The 21,221-nt window shown below is 40.7% G+C and overlaps 2 protein-coding genes across 6 annotated transcripts; both read left to right on the top strand.

Annotated features, from left to right (window-relative positions):
• Nucleotides 1-299: 299 nt before the first annotated feature.
• On the top strand, nucleotides 300-2,797 carry LOC311055201 (uncharacterized protein). Its single transcript, XM_084071318.1, has 4 exons — nucleotides 300-695; nucleotides 1,824-1,953; nucleotides 2,534-2,642; nucleotides 2,759-2,797. Exons 1-4 carry the CDS (start codon nucleotides 349-351, stop codon nucleotides 2,776-2,778), a joined length of 606 nt encoding a protein of 201 aa, XP_083927444.1. The 5' UTR covers nucleotides 300-348; the 3' UTR covers nucleotides 2,779-2,797.
• A 1,132-nt stretch (nucleotides 2,798-3,929) lies between these two features.
• Nucleotides 3,930-21,107, top strand: triobpb (TRIO and F-actin binding protein b). 5 transcript variants are annotated; one of them, XM_084071313.1, is made up of 14 exons: nucleotides 3,930-4,310; nucleotides 5,234-5,275; nucleotides 7,040-7,105; nucleotides 7,789-7,857; nucleotides 8,126-8,215; nucleotides 8,553-8,662; nucleotides 9,658-10,114; nucleotides 10,788-11,034; nucleotides 12,476-12,587; nucleotides 14,770-14,929; nucleotides 15,837-15,950; nucleotides 17,287-17,373; nucleotides 19,525-19,721; nucleotides 20,014-21,107. In XM_084071313.1, exons 1-13 carry the CDS (start codon nucleotides 4,305-4,307, stop codon nucleotides 19,684-19,686), a joined length of 1,722 nt encoding a protein of 573 aa, XP_083927439.1. In that variant the 5' UTR covers nucleotides 3,930-4,304; the 3' UTR covers nucleotides 19,687-19,721; nucleotides 20,014-21,107. The 5 variants fall into 5 exon arrangements, with proteins under 5 accessions (XP_083927439.1, XP_083927440.1, XP_083927441.1 ...); XM_084071314.1 differs by having other exon boundaries at nucleotides 9,658-10,111; XM_084071315.1 differs by having other exon boundaries at nucleotides 7,040-7,096.
• The last annotated feature ends 114 nt before the right edge of the window (nucleotides 21,108-21,221 follow it).

The following is a 21,221-nucleotide window of genomic DNA, read 5'->3' on the forward strand; positions in this document are numbered from 1 at the left end:
TCCATACTCAGGAAGACAGAAACCAGCAGTTCGCTAAGTGGTAGGACCTTCAACAGCCAGAGCTCCTCTCCCTCTAGGAGAGGCAACAATGACCCTCCAGGTTACTCAATCCTGAGGACTGCTGCCAGTGGAGAATCCATGTGCTCCTCTCAGAGAAAAAGCACTTACAGTGACAAAAGATCCGACTCCAATCACACACCACGCACAAATCCCTCCTCACCACCACCACGCATGCGGGAATCAAACCATTCCCTCCATAATTCCTCCTCGTCACGTGCAGCCTCCCCTTCCAGGCAAGCCACAGAGAACAGCAGAACTGCTTTTTCCCAGAGGACATCCACTGCCACCATGCAAGATTCCAGGAGTTCCAGTGTGAACAGGGCAGGTGGTGGTAGGCGGAGTCCTGAGACTCGTAGCTCCTCCCCCACTGACAAGAGGCCGTCCCTCCGGATACGTAGCCCCTCCCCCTCACCTCAGAATCAGATGCGAAGGCATACCTCTTCCCAGAGCTCAATGGAATCATCAGAATCAGGCCAACTGTCAGCAGGGTCGACAGGCCGGAACAAGGAAGAGTACGCCATGATGGCTGACTTACCAAAGGTCAAAATTATTCACCCGAGCGAGGAGCCAGGCTATGTGGGTCAAACCCAGAACAACGGGCCTGCAGCAAGGCAGAAGCTCTTCAAACCGGCCAGGTGAGAGTCATATTACACCAACAGACCAGTGGAGTTGTAACAGGATGGAAGGTCAAGAGTACAGTATGTAGTAGAAGTTATTCAGTTCAAGATCTGTATTGAGCTATTATTGTATAATGTTTCGTTATAGCATATATATCAGTGGTTCCCAAACTTTTTCCCAAAAGAGAAATTAAACGTTTGCCCAGGAGTCAGGACCCAAACTTCGCGGCGTGTTGTGAGCTTGTAGATCTGCTATTTTCACTACTTAATAAAAGTATTTTCCCCCTCTAATTAATAGATTTAGTTTTTATGGAATTATTTTTGAAAAAACGTTTGAATTATTTTTTAACTTTATTGGGAATTATTGTAAAATATATTATGAAAAAATAATAATTAAAAACAAATTGTGGAAACAAAAATTAAAGGGGTGTTTACTCGTGACCCATAAAAATTGGTCTGCGACCCGCATATGGGTCCCGACCCACTGTTTGGGAACCAATGATATATATGATAAACATGTATTCATTAAGTAGATTTAGTTAGAGTTAGACCTGCCTGGGTATGCACCATCCTTATTGGTTAGTTTGAACATGTTACATGTTCAATGCACAGAAATCTATCACGGCTTACTGTTGAGAATAGATTACATCCATGTATTCTCACCTTCTTCTGAATTATTTTAATTGACAAAAAAACACAATATTTCTTTGACCAGGTAGGATACATAAGAGATGAACATAACCATATGACTAGACAAGCCAGGTCAGGTTATCTGGTAGCACCTAGACCAAGAACAAATCTTCTCAAATCTTCTATTATCTATAGAGCTGTAATAGGATGGCACTCATTGCCTAATTGCATAACTAATACAAACACAAAATTCACCTTTAAGAAAAAGTTTAAAGAACACCTTATGCAAACAAGCCTGTACTGATCCCCAGAGGGACAACGTTACATGTGTTGCACGTGATTTTGGTTTAGTTTTAATTGTATCTTTTATTTTAATATATTTCAGATTATAGTGATTGTAAAGTTGATGTTGTTTATTTGTGTCTGACCCCAGGAACATTAGCTTTTGTCATTGCAAAAGCTAATGGGGATCCTAATAAACAACAATAAACACAATCTCTCAATGTGTTGTTTCAGCCACTCAGTGAGCAAGCAGCCATCCAAATGGGAGGACCCAGGGGACCTAGACAGGGATCATGCAGGGTGGCATCATGGAGGCAGTGGCCGTCTGTCAAGAGCTCAATCCTCTACCTCCTTACACATGCAGGTAGACTGGATGGTGGAGGGGGGGGGGCTAAACAAGAACAGTTACTTTGTGGCATATGAACCTTCACTCTTGGGGTGCGTTCGGAAATACAGCACTGAGCGCACTGGCCAATACAAACTAATAGGCGAGTGTGCTCCGGTGCGCAATTTCCGAACACACCCTTGTTTTACCTGGAAAGATTCTCAGAATCCATGTTTTATACTAGTAATACAGTTATTATATAGGGTAATAAAACATTAAGAAGTATGGTGTAATAAAGTAGTACACATAATACATACCACAAAAACATTTATAGTGAACCCATGCAATGACACTTGTATTGTACATTACTAGCAGTTATACTCCCAAGAGCTCCCTCAGTGAAATTATTCCAACATAGTGCATTCCGGTGCAACTAAAGCTTGTACTTTGTGGTTGCCATCACCCACCTTACATGTAAATTTGTAAAGGCATCTCTCACATGATGTCAGATAAAACCAATCCTTTGTTGCTGTGAAACTCAGAGAGCTCCTCCTATACGTTATGTTTATTTAGTCAAATGCAGAATAATACTTTACAAATGAGAACTGTTCCTTTCTAGAGATCAAGCAGTCCTATTGAGGAGAACAGCTCTGGGACAGATCATCATCAGGGATCAGAACAAATGCAGGTATATTGTACAGATATCCGTCTATATTCTTTGACTCCAGGTTTAGTTTAGTTTAGTTTATTTCTGTCAGTCAATTTGTGGTAACATTACAGTAATAGGTAATGAAATAAAATAAAATACAAAATGTTATCAAGAAAAGATACCCACATGTCACAGGTGAGTGTGTCTGTCTGTAATAATCACCATGAAATTATGACATTATTATGACAAACTATTACTATTCATTGCTATTAATTACTACTTTTTATCTTGACTATTTGTTTTAATAGTCCAAATGTATTTATGTATTATTGTTTGTAAATTATGCTTCTCTTACATTCATTGTCATTGTATATTATATGACAAGTTGACAACACAATAATCTAGTATCAAACTCTTTTTTTTAAATTATTATTTACATATCGGTACCAGCTGGCAGATAATTACTTACGTATATGGTATATACAAAGTAACCCCACGTCTATTTGACTGTTTTGTCAACTGGTTGTTCTATGTGTCTGTCTATAGCCTATATTTCACCTACACCCTAGGGGCATTTCGTAAGACTGAGCTTTGTCAAACTGTGGTCTGCCAGGGCATGTGTTGAAATTCTTTAACAGAAACTGACAGAGGATTTGGGGTGGGGGGGCGGCATCTTGTTTGCCAGTTCATCTTTCTGTCAGGAAAAATAGAAAACATGTATACATTTGTCATTTTTGTTATGGCCCCAAACTATTTCACTATACATGCACTGCAGGGGTCTTCAACAGGGGGTCCGCGACCCCAAGGGGGTCCTCAGAGTTACTACAGGGGGGCCGCCAAATCTTTGTGTGATAGAAGCTATTCTGAGGGGATTGGGGAACATTAGCCGAAAATAGCTGATCTACAAGCTTGTAGATCTGCTATTTTCGGCGAATAGAAGGAAAAAAGAGCAGACCAAGTACAGAGTGAAAGGTCATGTTTACCTAGTATTGAGGATTTAAGTGGTTAGATATCTGAAAATATACATTAACATAAACCCAACATACAAACAAAAAAAACATTAATTTAACTCTGATGACAGTGCTGTAAAACAAGTCTATGATTATGAAGCTATCTATGAAATCTATGAACAAGTTTAATCCGCAACTTAATTGTTTACAATATCTAGTGGGGGTCCCTGCTTCATCTCTCTCTCAGATAGGGGGGTCCTTGGGCTGAAAAACGTTGAAGACCCCCTGATTTAGAGCTAAAAAACGAGAATATTCCAATATGCAAATGTATTGTGTCAGTGATGAGTTGATTGGTTCGGTAGGATTGTTTTCTCAAAGCATCTTCACGGATCCGCCCAGGAAGTGGCAGCACACTGGGGCGAAGGAGAGAGGAGTGCTCTCTCTCTCTCTCTGCAAGCAGCAGCAGCTCTATTTGTCAGAAAAGTTGAGAAATTTGGGGCTTTCTAGCAGCAGTTTGTACGTCAACGGTTTCGTCTCGGGGATGTATTTCATGCTTGGGACTGAATCGGAAATTAGTTTTTGAAAACCCGCTTGCGGTTCACCGACTAAAATGGGCAGAAATGGCGGGGTTTGTTGTAATTTTTTCGCATAGCCTCCAGCGAGAAACGCAGCTTTTCACCCGGACGGATTCACGTCAGATAGAAAGTTAGCGACAAGGCCTCGCCATTGTGTCAGATAATTGTACTTTTTTCTCCTCCTCCATTCTACTTTGCCTTCTGGATTTTGTTACCATGACGGTAAGTTGTACCTTGAAGGTAGTTTGTGTGGGTGGCGTTTTATTAATCTGTCTGACACTGGAAACTTTGCTTTTTCACAGTTATCTCAAATGAATACTCTGTTCCAAGATTCTGTACGTTTATCATTATGAGTTTTAATAGCATATATATATATATATATATATATATATATATATATATATATATATATATATATATATATATATATATATATATATATATATATATATATATAAATATATATATAAATATAATTTAAAAAAGGATAGCCTTAAGCAGGAGCGTTTAACTCACGATTCGGGTCGATTATGTTTTGATATGAGGGTGTGTCTGTGTAAGTGGACTGAATTGCATGTAACTTAACCCCGTGAAATTCTTCTTTTGTGAAATGCCTCCTTTCTGCCTATGGCTATAATGTCTCCAAATGTCTATTGCTGTAACGAATCCGAAGAGGACATGCTTATTTCCAGGGGTGTTGGTAGTTTCATTGTTTACTCAGTTTTTGTTTACAGTAGAAGGAAGTGTCATTACCCTGTACGTGTCAGTCTGAGAGCCAGCATTGTCTTCCATAAAGTCCTCTGTTTGCACATGCATCCACATACAGCCAAGATCAGACGTGTATTTTCTGAGGCACAACCTAGATACTGGACTATATTGAACCACTGTAAATGTACAAGTGACAAACTGATGGAAATATGTTTTAAAAACTGAGCATTCTCATAGTTGACAGTTAATCTATATTACAACAAAAATAATAGAAGCAATCCAAAAGCTGTCCTTTCTAGTCCATAGTACTGAGATGAGGATTCGTTGGCCCCCTGCTCTTCTTGAGGAGTGGGGGACAGACCAGGAAATGGTGGATGCTGTCCACAGTGTCCCCTGGTCAGCTGCCCTTATGTGCTCTTTGCCCTCTTTCTACATAGTCACTGATCATGAAGCACATGACAAGGAAAAGTACTGTTGAGGTACGAGTGTAGCCCTATTTTCCTTTTCTTTAACCGTGAATGCTCTTGACCATGCTCATGGTCACTTGGTGACTACAGCCCAGATAAACTATATAGGAATAGGGGGAGTGGGACTACATATCACTTTGCCACTAAGCAGTTTGGATCCTGTGATGTACTCACACAGCCACAAATACCAACTCTGATTAGTTTAGTTTTCTTTTATAGCCTAACAGAATTGTAAGAACAGGAGAGTAGGCTAGAGGATGAAAAAGCCTATTCATCTTGAATTCATTTTGATTATATACCTATTACCTACACTTATTTAAAACCCCACATTGAGGCGATATAGTTGCCAGCTTCTCAAACATGTCACTATTACTAAGATGCTCCAAATCTTTCCTGATGATTACCATAATTGGGTTTTTGCGTGACTGCATGCATGTATGTCATATATGTTTGTGCACATGGCATGCCTGTGTGTGCATACATGCACACCCAGTAGAACAATCAATAAGGCTCAGATGTATGTTTTCACAAGGCTCAGATGTATGTTTTCACAAAGTATTAACACCGTTAGAATAACACGGTAATACGAAAGTTAAAGGCCACATGCATTCTGTCCTGTTCCACCCTACATGCTACATGTCGCACAACACTTCACCAAAGCATTGATTAGGTTTACCATATACACTTAAGTCCTTGGTGACTTGAGTGCGCCATACTTGCATACATTTTTCCCATTCCACAGTTTATTAGTCTTCAGACCATGTATGGGTTTGTTTGAGCAACAAAGACCAAACACTATGGTTAAGGCTATAGTACGGACAGAGAACTCTGGAGTTACTGTGGCTTATACTAAGAACATGCTGTGATGCCAGGAAGAGGGAGAGCGCGCAGAGAGAATAATAAAGTTGGAAAATAGAAGAACAAGCAGCGGCGTGGTGAAAGTAAAAATATACAATTTCAGAAATGACAAGCAATTGAGAGGGGGGGGGCAATAAATAGGGGTTAACAATGAGAGAAGTGTGACAGTCAAAGTCAGAAAAGTGAGCGAACTGATAAATGCATTGTGGAAAATGTTGCCTAATCTTAATCCCGGCACATCACATAACGCAGTACCCAAAGCACACGCTTTTCCTCTTCCCATCACCCTGCCAGAACCCAAAGTAGGGTATTCCTGGAATTGATGGGAGATAGTTTAGTTAAGACATGTCTGAGAGGCAAGCAGTGCAGAGGAGGCACCCGTTTGGCACATACAGTACTCAAACTGTTCCACAGACCGATATAGTCTAGAGACATGAACAGAGCAGGTAGTGTTACTGTAGATACCCCCGGTCTTCCTGCTGCTGTAAATTTAATGAGTTGCCAATTTTTTCCTTCCGTTCCGTATGTGTGGAATGGACACTTCTTTCTGGATCATAATCTTGCCCACCTTTGATTGTGATGATGTCTCTCGCTCATCCTCAGCTCCGACATAGCTTTTTTTCTTTCTATTTCTGACTTCAGATACTTTCTGCTTCCTGTTCTCTCTAACACCTCTGATCTATCTCGCTCTGCACCCACCACCATAACATTTGTCATGCATCTAGCCTGCTGCAGTGCAGTAGTAGAACAGCAGCCTCTTGCATACAGTGTTACATTGCTGACGTTCTATTCTTGGACAAAATAAGCCCTTTTATGATGTAAAAGCTCTCCTTTGTCAAAGTTTTTTATTTTTAGTTATTTTTACAACACTTACACAAAGGCGGGTGAACATGACACTGTGTTTCTTCTGCCCCACAGCCTGACCTCCTTAACTTCAAGAAGGGATGGATGTCAAAACTGGATGAAAGTGGAGAGGTAAAGTCCGTAAGTTCGTACCATTTACCAGCAGCTCTCGCTCTTGTCCAAAGTCAATATATCACTATAGTCACTTTCCTCTCCTTTCATTCTTAGTCTTCTTGTCTCTCTCCTCTATCTCCATCAATCCCTCTTTCCTAATGAGAGGTTGTGTGTAAGATGATAGCATCAGATCATTCATGTTATCACAGTAATAGCGTGGCAGTCGGAGGCACAGCAGGTGTCTCCTCTCGTCACGTGAGTCAACGTGACATGCATGAGTGAATGAACGTCTTGCTCTATGGCCCAATGACTGCAGCTCGAACTGTTCTAGTTACAGTTTGTTAAAAAGAAAAATCTAGTTTCAGTATTTTTGTTTCATACTTAACAGTCAATTTAATCAACTTAAAAAGTAAACCATGTTCATTTTATTTGCTGTTAATATCATTTTATGACAAAGGAAATAGAGCATCCGGTCTCACCCAGGTGCTGGACAACTATGATGTACTGTAAAAAATAATGTCTGCAACGCTGGTATCTTAGCTCCACTTGTTTTATTGCTATTGAAGATCTGGCAGGATCGAAATGTTGACCAAGCAATAAGTGAAGCTGAGATACCAGTGGTGTTGCAGACTTTTTTTTTTCAGTATCAGTTTGTTTTTGATCATTGAAGTTCAGCACCACTTTCATGCTGTTTATGTCTGTGTCTTTAGTGGAAGAAGCACTGGTTTGTGTTGTCAGATGCTGGACTGAAGTACTACAGAGACTCTGGGGCAGAGGAGGTATAGTCTCAGCCAAACATTTATTTTACCAGCACGTAAACACATTTTCCAACTGTCTTAAAACCTATGTTTGATTGAAATAAATGATATTCTGAAATAAATGGATTAATTGTTGCTTAAGTTGTTACCATTACAGGTTTTTGTTTCTATATTTGTAGCCTCTTATTTAGGCCACTGTTAAACAGAGAATATCCAGTATATCCAGTGTGCGTTGCTGATGTCTCTGCGTAGTTTCATATGGATGGGTGTTACTGTTTATTTGGAACAGAAAGATGACCTAGATGGAGAGATTGACCTGAAATCCTGCGTGAAGGTGTCAGAGTTTGATGTGGAAAAGAACTATGGATTTCAGATACAGGTGAGTTTCTGGTTCACGTAATTCTTTATGCAAAGCTCAATCGAAGCCCCATGATAACTTCTTTTCTGTACATTCATCATATGCTCATGATGTCTTCTCGTTTATGTCACCACGCCCTTCCTCAGTTTTCGTCCCAGTTTATTTTTTTATCTCATCATCTTGAATCTCATGTCTTTCAGAACCACCTCAACCTTTCCCTCCATTGTCTTCTTGCTAAACTGTCTCCAAAACCATTTGCTTGCTACTTTGCCCCCCTCAGATCTTATCCTGTTCTATCACATCTCTGTCCCTCCCTCACCATCTCTCTTCTTAACCTGTTTTTCCACTCTTCCCTCAGACACGGGAGGCGGTGTTTACTCTATCTGCCATGACGGCAGGGATCAGGAGGAACTGGATCGAGGTTCTGAGAAAGAGCGTCAGGCCCATCAGCTCTCCAGACCTCACACAGTGAGTTACATACATTTGGAGGATTGTTTGAATACAAGTAGTAATGTGATATTTCAAGGGTTTTCAAATTTCAAACTGATTAATTTCCAAAGGGACATTGTTGTTTTCCCCTGTCTTTTTCCTGCCTTTTTGTGCTTCTTATAGCATTCTTGAAGATTGAGTCATAGTCTCCCCGCCAAGCGTTCTCTTTAAGTTCTGTTATAAGGAAGAGTAAAACTATACCTGCATTCAGATTTTATTTGACACGTAGGAAATGGATGAATTTCTCTAACAAGGCTATGGATGGTCCATTCCAAGTTCCCACACAGCTTTTAACTGTTAACACACCGTTTTATGCATTACCCTATTACCCTATAGTAGTAACACCTTTCTCCTGAGACCTCACGTATTATAGTTACAGTGAAAGATCCAACTAACAAACAAACAAAGTACCAAGGTTGTACACTCCCAATCACTCGATTTTTATTTAATTAGCGATTGGAATGGATGTCATTGAGACCAGTTGACAGTTTACCTACACTCACTCTCTCTTTCAAGAAACACACATTGTTACTCTTGGATTGCTGATTCCAGACCACTTCTGTTCTGTGCCTCTGCCCTGTCTAAATACAGCAGCCAGATAAGAGGTTGTGTTATTCACATGTAGCGGCGGCACTGCCCATGGAGAATTCCAGTAGCTGCATGCTTGGCCAATCAAAGATTACTCCAAGTGTCATTAATCAATGGCAGTGTTACTGTACTGTATGTTCTGCTTACATAATGACTCACCTACAGCTGAGCCTTAGTTATTCATAGAATCAGAATCACCTTTGCCGGGCTGTTAAGTTTAGCATATCATTTTATTCTGTGGCTCTTGATTTATTAGGGAACCTGGCTGATGTCTGAGGGACCAGTAGGGTGATATTAGAGGTGATCAGATAGTACGAAAGCTCAAAGCTGGATAGACTGATGATTTCCCACATTATCTGTTTGTCCTGTCCTTCCATCTCCTCTAGACTGCCTGACAGCAGTAGTGACAAGGAGAACTCCCACACTCCACGCTCCCTGTCAGTGTCTCGTCGCACACCGTCACGACATGGTGACTCACGGTCAGCAGCGCCGACCTCTGCCCCTTCGACTCCTCGCCGGTTTGACTACGTTGAGCTGTCCCCTGTACCTGTGCCATCCCACCCCCTCCCAACCAGTCAGAGAGAAGCAGGGGAGGGGCAGGGCCGCGAGCACAACCAATGGCAGGAGGAGAGGAACAAAGATGCTATGACAAGCCAATGGGAGGCAGTGCTGTCCAGGAAGGGGTCTGGTTCAGGCTCAGACCCAAGGCTGCAAACGGAAGAAGATATCGAGAGGAAGTGGGCAGAGTTTGAAAGGATGCCATTAACGGAGATGAGGTCTTTGCCCTCTGTGGGGTCGCGATCCTCTAGCCAGTCAGCCAATGAGGCGCTGCAGAGGGAGGTAGTGCGTGGAGTTGATTTTCCAATTTGCAAAGTTCAGCAAACAACATGCAAATTAACCCTTCATCCTCCCAGATGAAGCTCACCCGCTTTCTGCCTGCTAACACTTAAATATTGTTTCTCTTCAGCAATATTTTCCAACCAAAGCAGAAGTTGGAGATGGCCAAGTTAGTCATACCTGCTCACCTCCATAAGCACATGTAAAAAAACATGAAATATTTGCCACTGTAAGACATACATGCAGTCCATTGATGGTGGAAATATTGCTGAAACTCTTGTTCTGTCTTTGTGTGCTAGCGTGCAGTGTTGTCTTGCTTCTTCGCCTACAGTCTCCTGTTGTAAAACATGTTGGCATTGGGACACACAAAGTGATTCATTGAGGTGAATACAATCTTCACTTGGTAAATGTACACACTTGGGCTAAGTGGGCCTAAATAATTGCGCCTATTGTTTGTTTATCCCTTATGATTGGGCCATCCGAAGCCCTACTGTTCCCTCATGATTGGGCCATCTGAAGCTCTTCTGTTCTCACATAACGGTGTCCTCATCACTATGGAGTCTCTCACTGCCAACACGAGTTGCTGCATGCCGTCATATTGACCCATAATGCATTCTACCACCCTCTCTCTCTCTCAGTGAGCTTTACCCTGTCTTCTCTCATTCTTCCCCCCTCTCAGGTGGCGTCACTGAGGCAACAGGTGGAGCGATTGCAAGGTGGTGGAGGAGGGGGGAGAGCGGGAGGAGGAGGTGGTGTAGTAGGTGGCTGTGGTCCGGAGGCCCTCTGCGGCCGCAGCCTGGCAGCCATGGAGCGCGCCCACCGGCAGGCGCTGGAAGAACTGCAGAGACAGCACCAGAGACAGACCAGGGAGCTTGAGACGGAAAAGGACAGGCTGCTGCTGGAGGAGAGCCAGGCCACTGCACAAGGTCAGACAGAGCTATATGTAATTGTCAGGATGGATATGGATAGGACTGCATGTAATACATGAAAGAAATATGTGTGATAGGACAGGGTATTATGGACAGTAATTAGACCTAATAGGACAGGACAGGATTATATAGACAGGGTAGGGCAAGGCTTTAATAATAGACGAGATAGGACAGAGCTGTATAAAATGAAGGGGATGAGATAGGACAAGGAAGACCCGAGGGCATTTAGAGTTGTATATAATAAAAGGGATTGCACAGGATAGGTTTGGACTTAATAGATTGTATTGGATGACACAGGGCAGGGGACATTGTGGCTGTGACAGTTATTTTCTGTTCCACCACAGGTTTCCTGACACCACTGTGGTTTTGCAGTGGTGCAGTTATTGCGACAGCCCTAGATTAAACCAGTTCGGTCAATTTCTTAAAATAGGTATTTTGACAGACAGCTTATTTGTCACTTTTTGCCATATATAGGGGACATTTGAGTGCCTCAACATTTGTGTAATCACTTGTGGGACAGAATTGACAGGGATTTGGATTGTATCATCATCCCAACATTGGGATTGCTTGCTTAATTAGATACAGACGGATATGGATTGGCGATGACATTTAGTGATGACTCATGATACCTGCAGATACCCTGGGCTAGGATATAATAGGATGTGCTTAGTGCAGTGCTTAGTGACCTGCAGAAGGTGTGTGTTGGTATTGTTTATTTTCGTTGTTTCGTTTGTGTTGTAATACGTGTGTAATCAGTGTGTCAATGTGTTTTGTGCCTGTTTTGTTGATTTGTTGAGTTGTCTGTATTGCGTTGTGTGTCTCATACCATGCTGCAAACTATATATCCCATTTAAAAAAAAAAATCAGTCTTAAACCTGTTATGAAAGAGGAGTATTACATTGTTATTTATAGGGAAATAAATAATACACCATAGGGCCCAGTTAATAATGCCTCTATAAAAACACTAAAATATATCAAAGTTCATAAGATCAGCTGTCTTAGTGACAAGCATTTTATCAGGACGGTAACAAAGGTCAAATTGGGGCCAATTTTCTCATGAACGTGCATTGCTCTTGATATCTTAACTCCCTAACTAAACAATACAATGTGGAAAAAACGATGTATTGATGGATTATGCAACACCCTCCAATATTATGTATCCAAAGTCATGGGTTTAATGCTTGGTTAAAGTCAAGTGAGCTGTTTTAAACTATACTCAACACGACCAGGTGCAAATAATCATGGCGTGTTAGTTAGGTCAGGTAATGTAATCAGAAGAAAGCTTTGGTTTTCTTATCAGTTGATATGGGTTCACACAAGTTAGTAAACTGCAACTTTAGCATCAACCTGGTCAGAGTATGTGGGAGAGAGATAACACAACAAATTGCACTACAAGATATGTAACTCCCTGTTCCGGGTGTGTTTGTATGTATGATAGTGATGCAGGCTTTGAGGAAGGCCCACAAGGAGGAGCTGGAGAGGGAGGTGGAGAAAGCCAAGAGGTTAAGTGGAGGGGTTGCGGACTCTCAGACCTTGCGTTCCCATCAACAGTAAGTAACTTCTGTACACTCTCTTACTTAACTTACTTAATCCTCTTTGTCCCAACTCCCAAGTGGGACATAAGGCTTCCGTGATCTGCCTCCACCAGGGCCTGTCTTGTGCTGAATGCTGCGCCTTGCCCCATGTAAGGATCATAGTAGCTCAGCTGTTACAGTCTTCCATCAAATAGTTTTGAGCCGACCTAGCTTTGTTTTCCCTGCTGGGGTCCATCCTAGTGCAACCTGGGCCATTATGAACATATTCCCTACCCATCAAAGTTAACTTGTTATAGCATCACAAAATTATTCATGACACAACTTTTCTTGGAATGAAATATTCAGTATTCAGTCATTTCAATGACGGAAGGATGATTTTGCAGTAGAATAAGTACATCATCTTAGTAGACAACAGAATCTCAAAAGCTGGAATCACAGAAACATTTGGTTGAGAGCTGACACAAGTCAATTGTGTTCAAATCAAAATGGCGTATACCACTACAGGGTAACAAAAATACAGCGTAAAGGTGGTCTAGTCCACAGACAATCTAAAAACTAAGTGTTTGGTTATTAAAATACATTAACTATTTATTAACAACCCCTTCTTAGTTTCTGTTCTTATGTTGAACAGCACTGTTTTTTTTACATAACAAAATTGCACATATATTACAAGTTACTCTGACTTCGGCTACTCATGATAGGAGACTTATGTAAACAAATGGAATGGTATATATTATTTTAATTATTATATGTTATGGCAACTGGTAAATATTGCCAAAACAATGTGGACAACACAATGTTGAAAAAAAGTTTATTACCATCATATACTGTTGCCTCAGAATATTATCAGGGTCATGGACTCATTGCCGTCAGTCTCTGAAAAGACCTACATTGGTAATTCATGGGAGTAACTGTCTCATGCTTTTAAGTGGGTGCTAGCATGCCACAAAAAGGCTTTGTATGTTATGCTTCGAGTTGAGAAGCAGAATTCAGAGAATCCACAACAACCATCCGGGGTTCTTTGTGTTAGCCAAACCAGTAGCCGCAATGGCCAGTGGTTGTCGTTTGGCACTTTTGGAATGTGAAAGAAGAATTTGGCCATGGATTTGTTTTCCTTTGTTAGCTTCCCAAGTTATTGTACACAGTGACTGTGATACCTACTGGAGCCTGTATTACGGAGAAGAGATGTGCTACACTCTCTATGCTAATACTCTTCACATGTTCACTGTGGTTATTTTTGTGGTTAACAGGGTGAACATAAATACCTTCTACTCACAGTAGGAAACAGTCGCGGTTATTTGAGAACTCAAACTGAAACATGCTATGCCCATGCAATACTGATCTTTCTCTGTTACAGTATTTTACTAGTATGCAGTCATTTAAACTCTGGTTGTAAAACTGCAAAATTAGAAGAGTAGTGTAGTATTGATGCAGGGGCCAACATAGTGTAATAGAAGGTTTTGTAGGAAGATTTTCATTGGTTGTGTTGTGTCTGTGCATGTTGTTTAAACAAAGGTCTCTGCATGTTGTTAAAACAAAGGTCATTCCACATAAACCTTGTTTTGATATAATTGACACAACACACTTCAAATACTGGCCCTATCAGCCCATATTTGCTATCTTTATTGTAAATATTGGACATTCCTACAGATTTAAAGTCAGATTGATTTACTAGATGGAAAGTCAGCATTAGACAAGCATTATGGTAGAGACTGTGATCATGAGTTGATTTCTGAGATCAGAAGTATTTTCCATTCGTCTTGTACCGCTCCATTTAGCTACTATGACACCAAGACTACAATACATTTTTGTCCGCATGGTACAAAGTATTGGGTATTTATACTTGCACATTAATGCACAATCCATTCCTCTATAAGCAAACAACTTAGTCAGATGAAGCCTGTTTACAAACCTATTTGCTGAGCACTGCAGATGTGCAAAAAGTGTTAACATACCTGAGAGATTTAATTTATGTCTTCATGTTTGGGGTGATAATTGAATGTGTCTATTGGAATGTTGTATTTTATTGGCTGCTTTAAAAAGCTTTTCTGTACCTTATGTTTTTTTAATGCTGAATACTGCTGCAGAAAAATCCAATAAACAAAGTTTAAAAAAAAAAAAACATACCTGAGAGAAACTGCACCTTAGCTGGCCATTGGCGTCAGCAGTGTCCAGTCATCATGTATGTATTCCCCAGGGCAGAGACCCAGGCCCTGCAAAGAGAGCTGGCCGGCCTCTCGGAGCGATATTCTCAGAAGTGCCTGGAGCTGAACAGGGCTGAGCAGAACAATGCTGAGAGGGAGAGAGAGATCTGTCGAAAGGAGAGAGACATAGAACAGCTGAGGAAGGAAAACCAGGTGAGTTTTCTGTATATTTGTACAGGAGTGTCTCAGAAAAAAAGGAGTAGCTATTGTTCACCCTAGGCTATGGTTAAGTCTAAATAAGCACTTAAGTACATACATAGCATCTGATGTAACAGTCTCATATAGCGAAAGTGACAGTTGCATCATATCCTGTGTAGGGAGAAGCGTTTTCAGTGCTTATCCTAAATCATTACCGATAAGTATGAGCACCATGCCAGAAAGAAAATTGCTTATGCAAATTATCATCCTGTTTGATTAATTTCAACTTGATTTTAATGTACGGATTTGTGAGTTGTTTGTTACTGATTGCTAAAGCAGGCTACCATAAATCTTTCAATTAGAAAGGTGCGCTCCTCAGATCTCCACCAGGCCACATGTTGGCTACCCAGGGCCCGCAGAGTTTAGAAGTTAATCGTAGCCAATCGGAATGGAATATGAAAAATCTTACTGATACATCTTGATCACATGACTTTTAAACGCAAAATTAGGGACAAAATATAGCAGTCCTTTGGTGGCGCAGTAACAGATTGATTCACATTTTGGCCTATCACTATTGAACCGTAGGTTGTAGAGTCAAGCTGTATTTTTTCCCCCTGGATTCATTGGATTATGATTTTGCGTCACTACACTGGTCATGTGATGTGACGTGATAACCAGGGGGAGTTATAGGACAAAACGTGAAGCACCACCATCGGGCTGATTTGAAAAATGTGGGACAGGGGTAAGAACATAATCTCTGTCCTTTTTTAAAATAACTTATTGGTCTCTGAGAAATAGCAAATGAATGCCAATGAAGGACACTATAATTCTATGGAAAGCAGCTGTGTTTTATAAAGTTTGTATAATTTATTGCCAAAACAATAGATATTAATAATCGCTATTACATGTTTCCCTCCCTCAGGACCTACAGACCCGTTTAAAGGAGGAGATCAGGCGCATGCGCGCTGTCATCTCAGGTCAAGGGTCAGAGGGAGTCTCCAATGATAACAGAGACCGGACGTCCTGTGAACTGGAGGTAGGTCACGGGAGGGAGGGGAGATGGTCTAACAACATTCTCCCACCAGATATAGAACTATACAACTTCAGTCTTGAACTGAGCCATATGGGAGAATTTTAAACCATTACGTGCATTAGTGCGCCCTCTAGTGGGCATCCCCTTTTGCTAAGATAGGTGCCTTGAGGATACTTGCCTTTTAATGAGTATCCATTAATCATGAGCAATGGTTGTCATGGCTTACAAAGGGCCACCTGGGTAGACCAGTGCCTGAAAACATAACAAGCAAGCCTGTCTTCTCTCACACAGTTGGAATTCATGCTTCACACACAAAGCAAACTTACAAAAATAAAATCATCCTGTCATCCTGCCCGGGTGCTAAGAAGACATAGTATTATTGAAGACTAAACTCATACAGTACATGTAGCAACACTTACAGTAAAACCACTAATTTACCATTTTCATACATTTTCAATTGAACAGGATTGATTCTAAGTGTAGCTTCATGCATTGTTCTAGTAAATGAACAAAGTGAATGTCATAAATCCAATTTACTGCTTGCTAAACTGGATTTGGCTTGAGAACATCCAGGGGCTGTAAAGTGGCTACATTCCCAAGTTATATGTGCACTGAAAGCCTCCTGTAAATCCTCTTGAAACCTGGGATGGGCTGTGGATATTTTTAAAGCAATACATCACTCTCTGCACTTCACATCTTGGGTGGGTTAAAGGTTAATTTTGTCCAGTCGCCTTGGTGACTTGTATGTTAATTATATAGATTTGGGTTAAAGGTAGGGTAAGTGATTTGCTTTGGTTAAAATAAGTGTTAAATAGCTCTATATTCTGATAGTACTCATTGCTATAGAGTATTTGTTCAGTATTAGGAGTCTCCTTGTCTCTCCACCTCTTTATTAAACAGAAAATGCATTTTCGTTTCAGTTTCAGTTTCATTTCCAATTTTATCCAACCAGGACAGAGAACTCAATCAGGATACAGATTAAACAAGTGAAATTGGAAGTGATGACACTAAGAAATGAGCAGACAAAATTGGAACTGGAACACTATACAAATTAAGCTTAAAAATGGGTACTTTCTCCTGATTGGCTGAGATTTTGACACCTACCGAAAAATGTATTTTCTGTTTATTAAAGAGCTGGAGAGACCGGGAGACTCCTGTTACTGAAAAAACACTCTATAGCAATGATTACTATCAGAATACAGTATTTTAACCTTTTAACAAAATACTTTTTGTTTTAACCAAAAAATATCACTTACCCTACCTTTAATTATATGGATGCTTAAATAGGTGTTGTGTTGCCTTTGGCAGCATATGATGAACACTCTGTTGCTCCTTCCAGGTTCTTCTCAGAGTGAAAGAAAATGAGGTGGAGTACTTACACAAGGAGATCAGCTGTCTGCGGAATGAGCTGCAGTTTCTCAACACGGTAAACCTGTGTGTGTGTGTGTGTGTGTGTGTGTTGCTTTCTTTTGAAAGCAAGCCTCTGCCTAGACACCTTAAAAGGTGTCCAATCTTTAAACCGTTTGAAATCCCTATCACTGCTAGACTCGTTGTTTTTTGCTATTTGGAAATGACACTTCTTTCTTGTTTTTTTTGTGGAACTGTTCTATACTGGTTTGTCAGAACATTACGTCACGCAAAGCTTGGCCAATCAAATCCGGATGTCACGTTTTTGACATTTGTTGGGCAATCAAATCTGGATGTTAGGTTTGTGAAGCCCGGCCACCCTCCCACTGTCCACCTATAAGCCAATTTTAATATATAAGATTAGATGTAAGTAGCGTAATGCATTGCTTGTTTTATTGCAGCTTTTGAAATAGTGAAAATTAAATGTATGAGCCTGTGGAATAGGACTCAAGCCTTGAAAAACAGATATTAGCAATACACCAATGCGTTGGGGGTAGTGGACATGTTTGTGAGTCTCATTGCCATGGGGATGACACTGTTCCCGTGGCGTGATGAAGTGCTCTTGATAGACCAACACCTTTGCTGGGAGTAGCTATTAGAAGAGGTGGTGACTGAGGTGGGAGGAAACAAATCTGTGTAGATCCTGGAGAAATGGCAGGTTGACGCACCCTCTAGGCTGATTGAATGATCCGCTGAAGTCTGTACCTGTCCATGTCAGTGGAGGCAGCAAACCAGATGGTGATGGGTGCAGTGAGGATGATGGCCATGTAGAAATTAACCATCATTTCCCGGAGCAGGATAAACTGCCACAGAAAGAACATCCTCTGCTGTGCCCTCTTGGTGATGGAGGTGATGTTCTCCTCCTACTTGAGATCCTGTGAGCTTATTGTACAGAGGAACTTGCAGACTGCAGTGTTAACCGGGGAGTAACACAGAACAAGCAGGGGTGTTATTGTAGGGCCCTTCCTGAAGTCCACCACCATCTCTACTGTCTTTAGAAGAGCATCAAGCTCCAAGTTGTTCTGATTGCACTAGGAAGCCAGATGGTCAACCTACTATCTGTAGGAAGACAGATCCCCATTGGAGATTAGACCAATGAGGTCTGTGTCGTCCATGTACTTCAGGATCTTAACTGAGCAAAAAGAAAATCAGTCATCTAAAATATAATGGCAACTGTCAGGTTTCAATTTCAGCCCCTCAAATTAAAAGAGCAAAGGCTTATTTCTAGACTAGGAGTGTCATATTAGGTCATGGGCCGGATGTGGGCTGTGTCCGTGTGGTAGTATTGTTACATAAAATAAAACATAATGATGGGTAGCATTCTTAGGCTACTGATTTCAGGTATAGGACTAAATGGGAATGTTGTATATATTTTAATTGCAATTACATGCATTATCTGGTTTGTACAGATGCTTTCTGCCTGCAGTGTCCAAGCATCCAACCATACAGTGCGCATAGCTTCCCAATTTGCATTCCTACTCACCAGTGGAAGTACTTCATTATAAACTTCAATAGAGAAGGCAATAAATTACTTCACTTTTTTCTTTTAGTTGACTAATCTCCTGCAATATCCCACAATGCCTCGTCGTCTTCAGTGCAATACTGGCTCTCATGGGAGGTGCTTAAACACAGCGGGTGGTTACCTGCTGCCTCCATTGTTAAATGTTTGGCAGCTTTGGCTGCCAGTGTGTCAAACTGTGTGAATATTTTGTTTGCATAGTTATTGATTTTCTTTTTCATTTACCCTTATCTTATCTTTACCCTTGTTCTAGACTCACCATTATGCACCTATGTTCAACAATCATAAAGGGAGATACCAATTTTTACACCCACTGTAGACTCTGCAGTGCATGCAACACAGCCACAAGATGTTGTTGTTGTTGAGTAATAATGAATGAATGGCATTTGATGGCTTGATAGTATTCTTTGAATCTTGTATAAATGATCATTCCTGCTAGAAACTGCACGTCTGTCTACATTATTCCTTCTCGAACTGCACATCTGTCTTCATTATTCCTTCTCGAACTGCACATCTGTCTTCATTATTCCTTCTCGAACTGCACAGCTGTCTTAGGCAAAGTTAAACTCTATGAGGATGCTGCGGCATCTGTACAACCTTTGCCTCTGTCCTCATAACAAGCCAATTCCACTAAATATCCCCTCACTGCAGGAGAAGCGTCTGGCCTGCGATCGGTATAAGGAGATGCACGAGGAGCTCAGTGGAATGAAGGGCCGAAGCGAGAGGGAGATCCAGAATCTGAAGGAGAACCTGAGGCTGGCCATGGCTGCTTTGCAGGAGGGTCAGATGTTGGGCAACAGCCTGGACCACTGACACTCAGCCACTGGGACTAATGGACACAAAGACGGGTATGGACAGGCTGAGCTGGATTTATAGATGGACCTTACCGTAACCCTTTTCATTTTTAATTATTATATGAAAAGCTGACATGTTGGCATGGATCCCTAAAATTGTATTACCGTTTTGTTATAATTTTGCACTGGAGGCAGGATACCATTGAACAATGAACTTTATTACAAACAGTTGATGCTGGGCAACGAGTCCTCACCTCAATATGACATCGAAATTGTATTTTAACCAATCTGTATGGTACAGTAGGATTCAGTTTGAATTTAATTACATATTATTTTTCTTTTCCAGTTGTGTCCGCACTATGGTGACTGAAGCAAAAGAAAATACAGTAAAGCAGAAGAGACCATTGGTGGACTTGTATTACTGGACAATGCTGGTTATTCGGGGACCATGCTAGTGCCTTAGCTTTCAATCATTCTGCCAATCAGCACCATAGACTTATCAGCTGATCGGTTAAATTACTGTACACTGGGTCGCGCATGATATATGAATCTGCACTTTTTATTTTATTTTTTATCTGGTGTGAGTGTGAGAGAGATTGTGTGGGTGATTGAACATTTTGGTCTGAAAACTGGAATATTTGAACGACAACTTTTGTATTATCACGTCTTGCGGATAAACACAGGACATGAGTTTTAACTGTCTGCACCATCCTTGGTTTTTTTCTTTAGCTTGTAGAAACTGTTAATGTTTGCTTCTGTGTCTGCTACCTGAGTGAGACGGACAGAATGAATGCACCAGCAGAACTACCGTCATCTCATTTTTAAATTTTGTACAGCTTTGTCTCATGTTTACCATATAAAATGGCCTCACAATTTTATTTTATTTTTCCAGAAATGGGAGCATATTTCAATTGCTGTAATTATTATTATAATTTTTTAAAATCCTGAAACATTTGTGGTGTCTTCTTGTGGACATTAATTATTACTGTATTGAGACTTTATTTGGGATTGATTCAGGAAGAGACTGTGAAAGATTCTGATTCCTGGAGAGCCAAATTGGAACTGTATATCCATTATCCATGACTATGTATAAACATGTTTGGGATCGTCTTTTGGTGGAGAAGCTCCTAAATTTTGTTGATGAATGTTTGTTGTCTGAGATTTTGTTTTCTTTTAACCATGACAGAGAAAAGTAGATCTTAACTGAGATCAAGTCCCCAGTCTCCAACTCCTAACATTATTTGGCAATTGTGTGCCACCACTATCACATCAAATGTCAAGTATTGCGTCAATGAGCCAATGTTTTTATATTGTGTATTGTGATTAACATGATAAACTTAGCTACCTGTCTTTTGACAATGTTTTCATATTTAATGTACTGTAGAGCATTGACAAATTTGTAAATTATCCACATTTTGCAATCAATAAAATACAGGTTATTAGAAAAAAATGTGTTTGTTTTTGTACCCATGATGCATCTACACAAGTTGAAGTTGCACAATAATACATGTACAATATGGCGTACTATATGTCACAACTAGTGAAATATTACTG

This window comes from Gymnoscopelus microlampas, assembly GCF_963454915.1.
Source record: "Gymnoscopelus microlampas genome assembly, chromosome: 11".
NCBI lineage: Eukaryota > Metazoa > Chordata > Actinopteri > Myctophiformes > Myctophidae > Gymnoscopelus > Gymnoscopelus microlampas.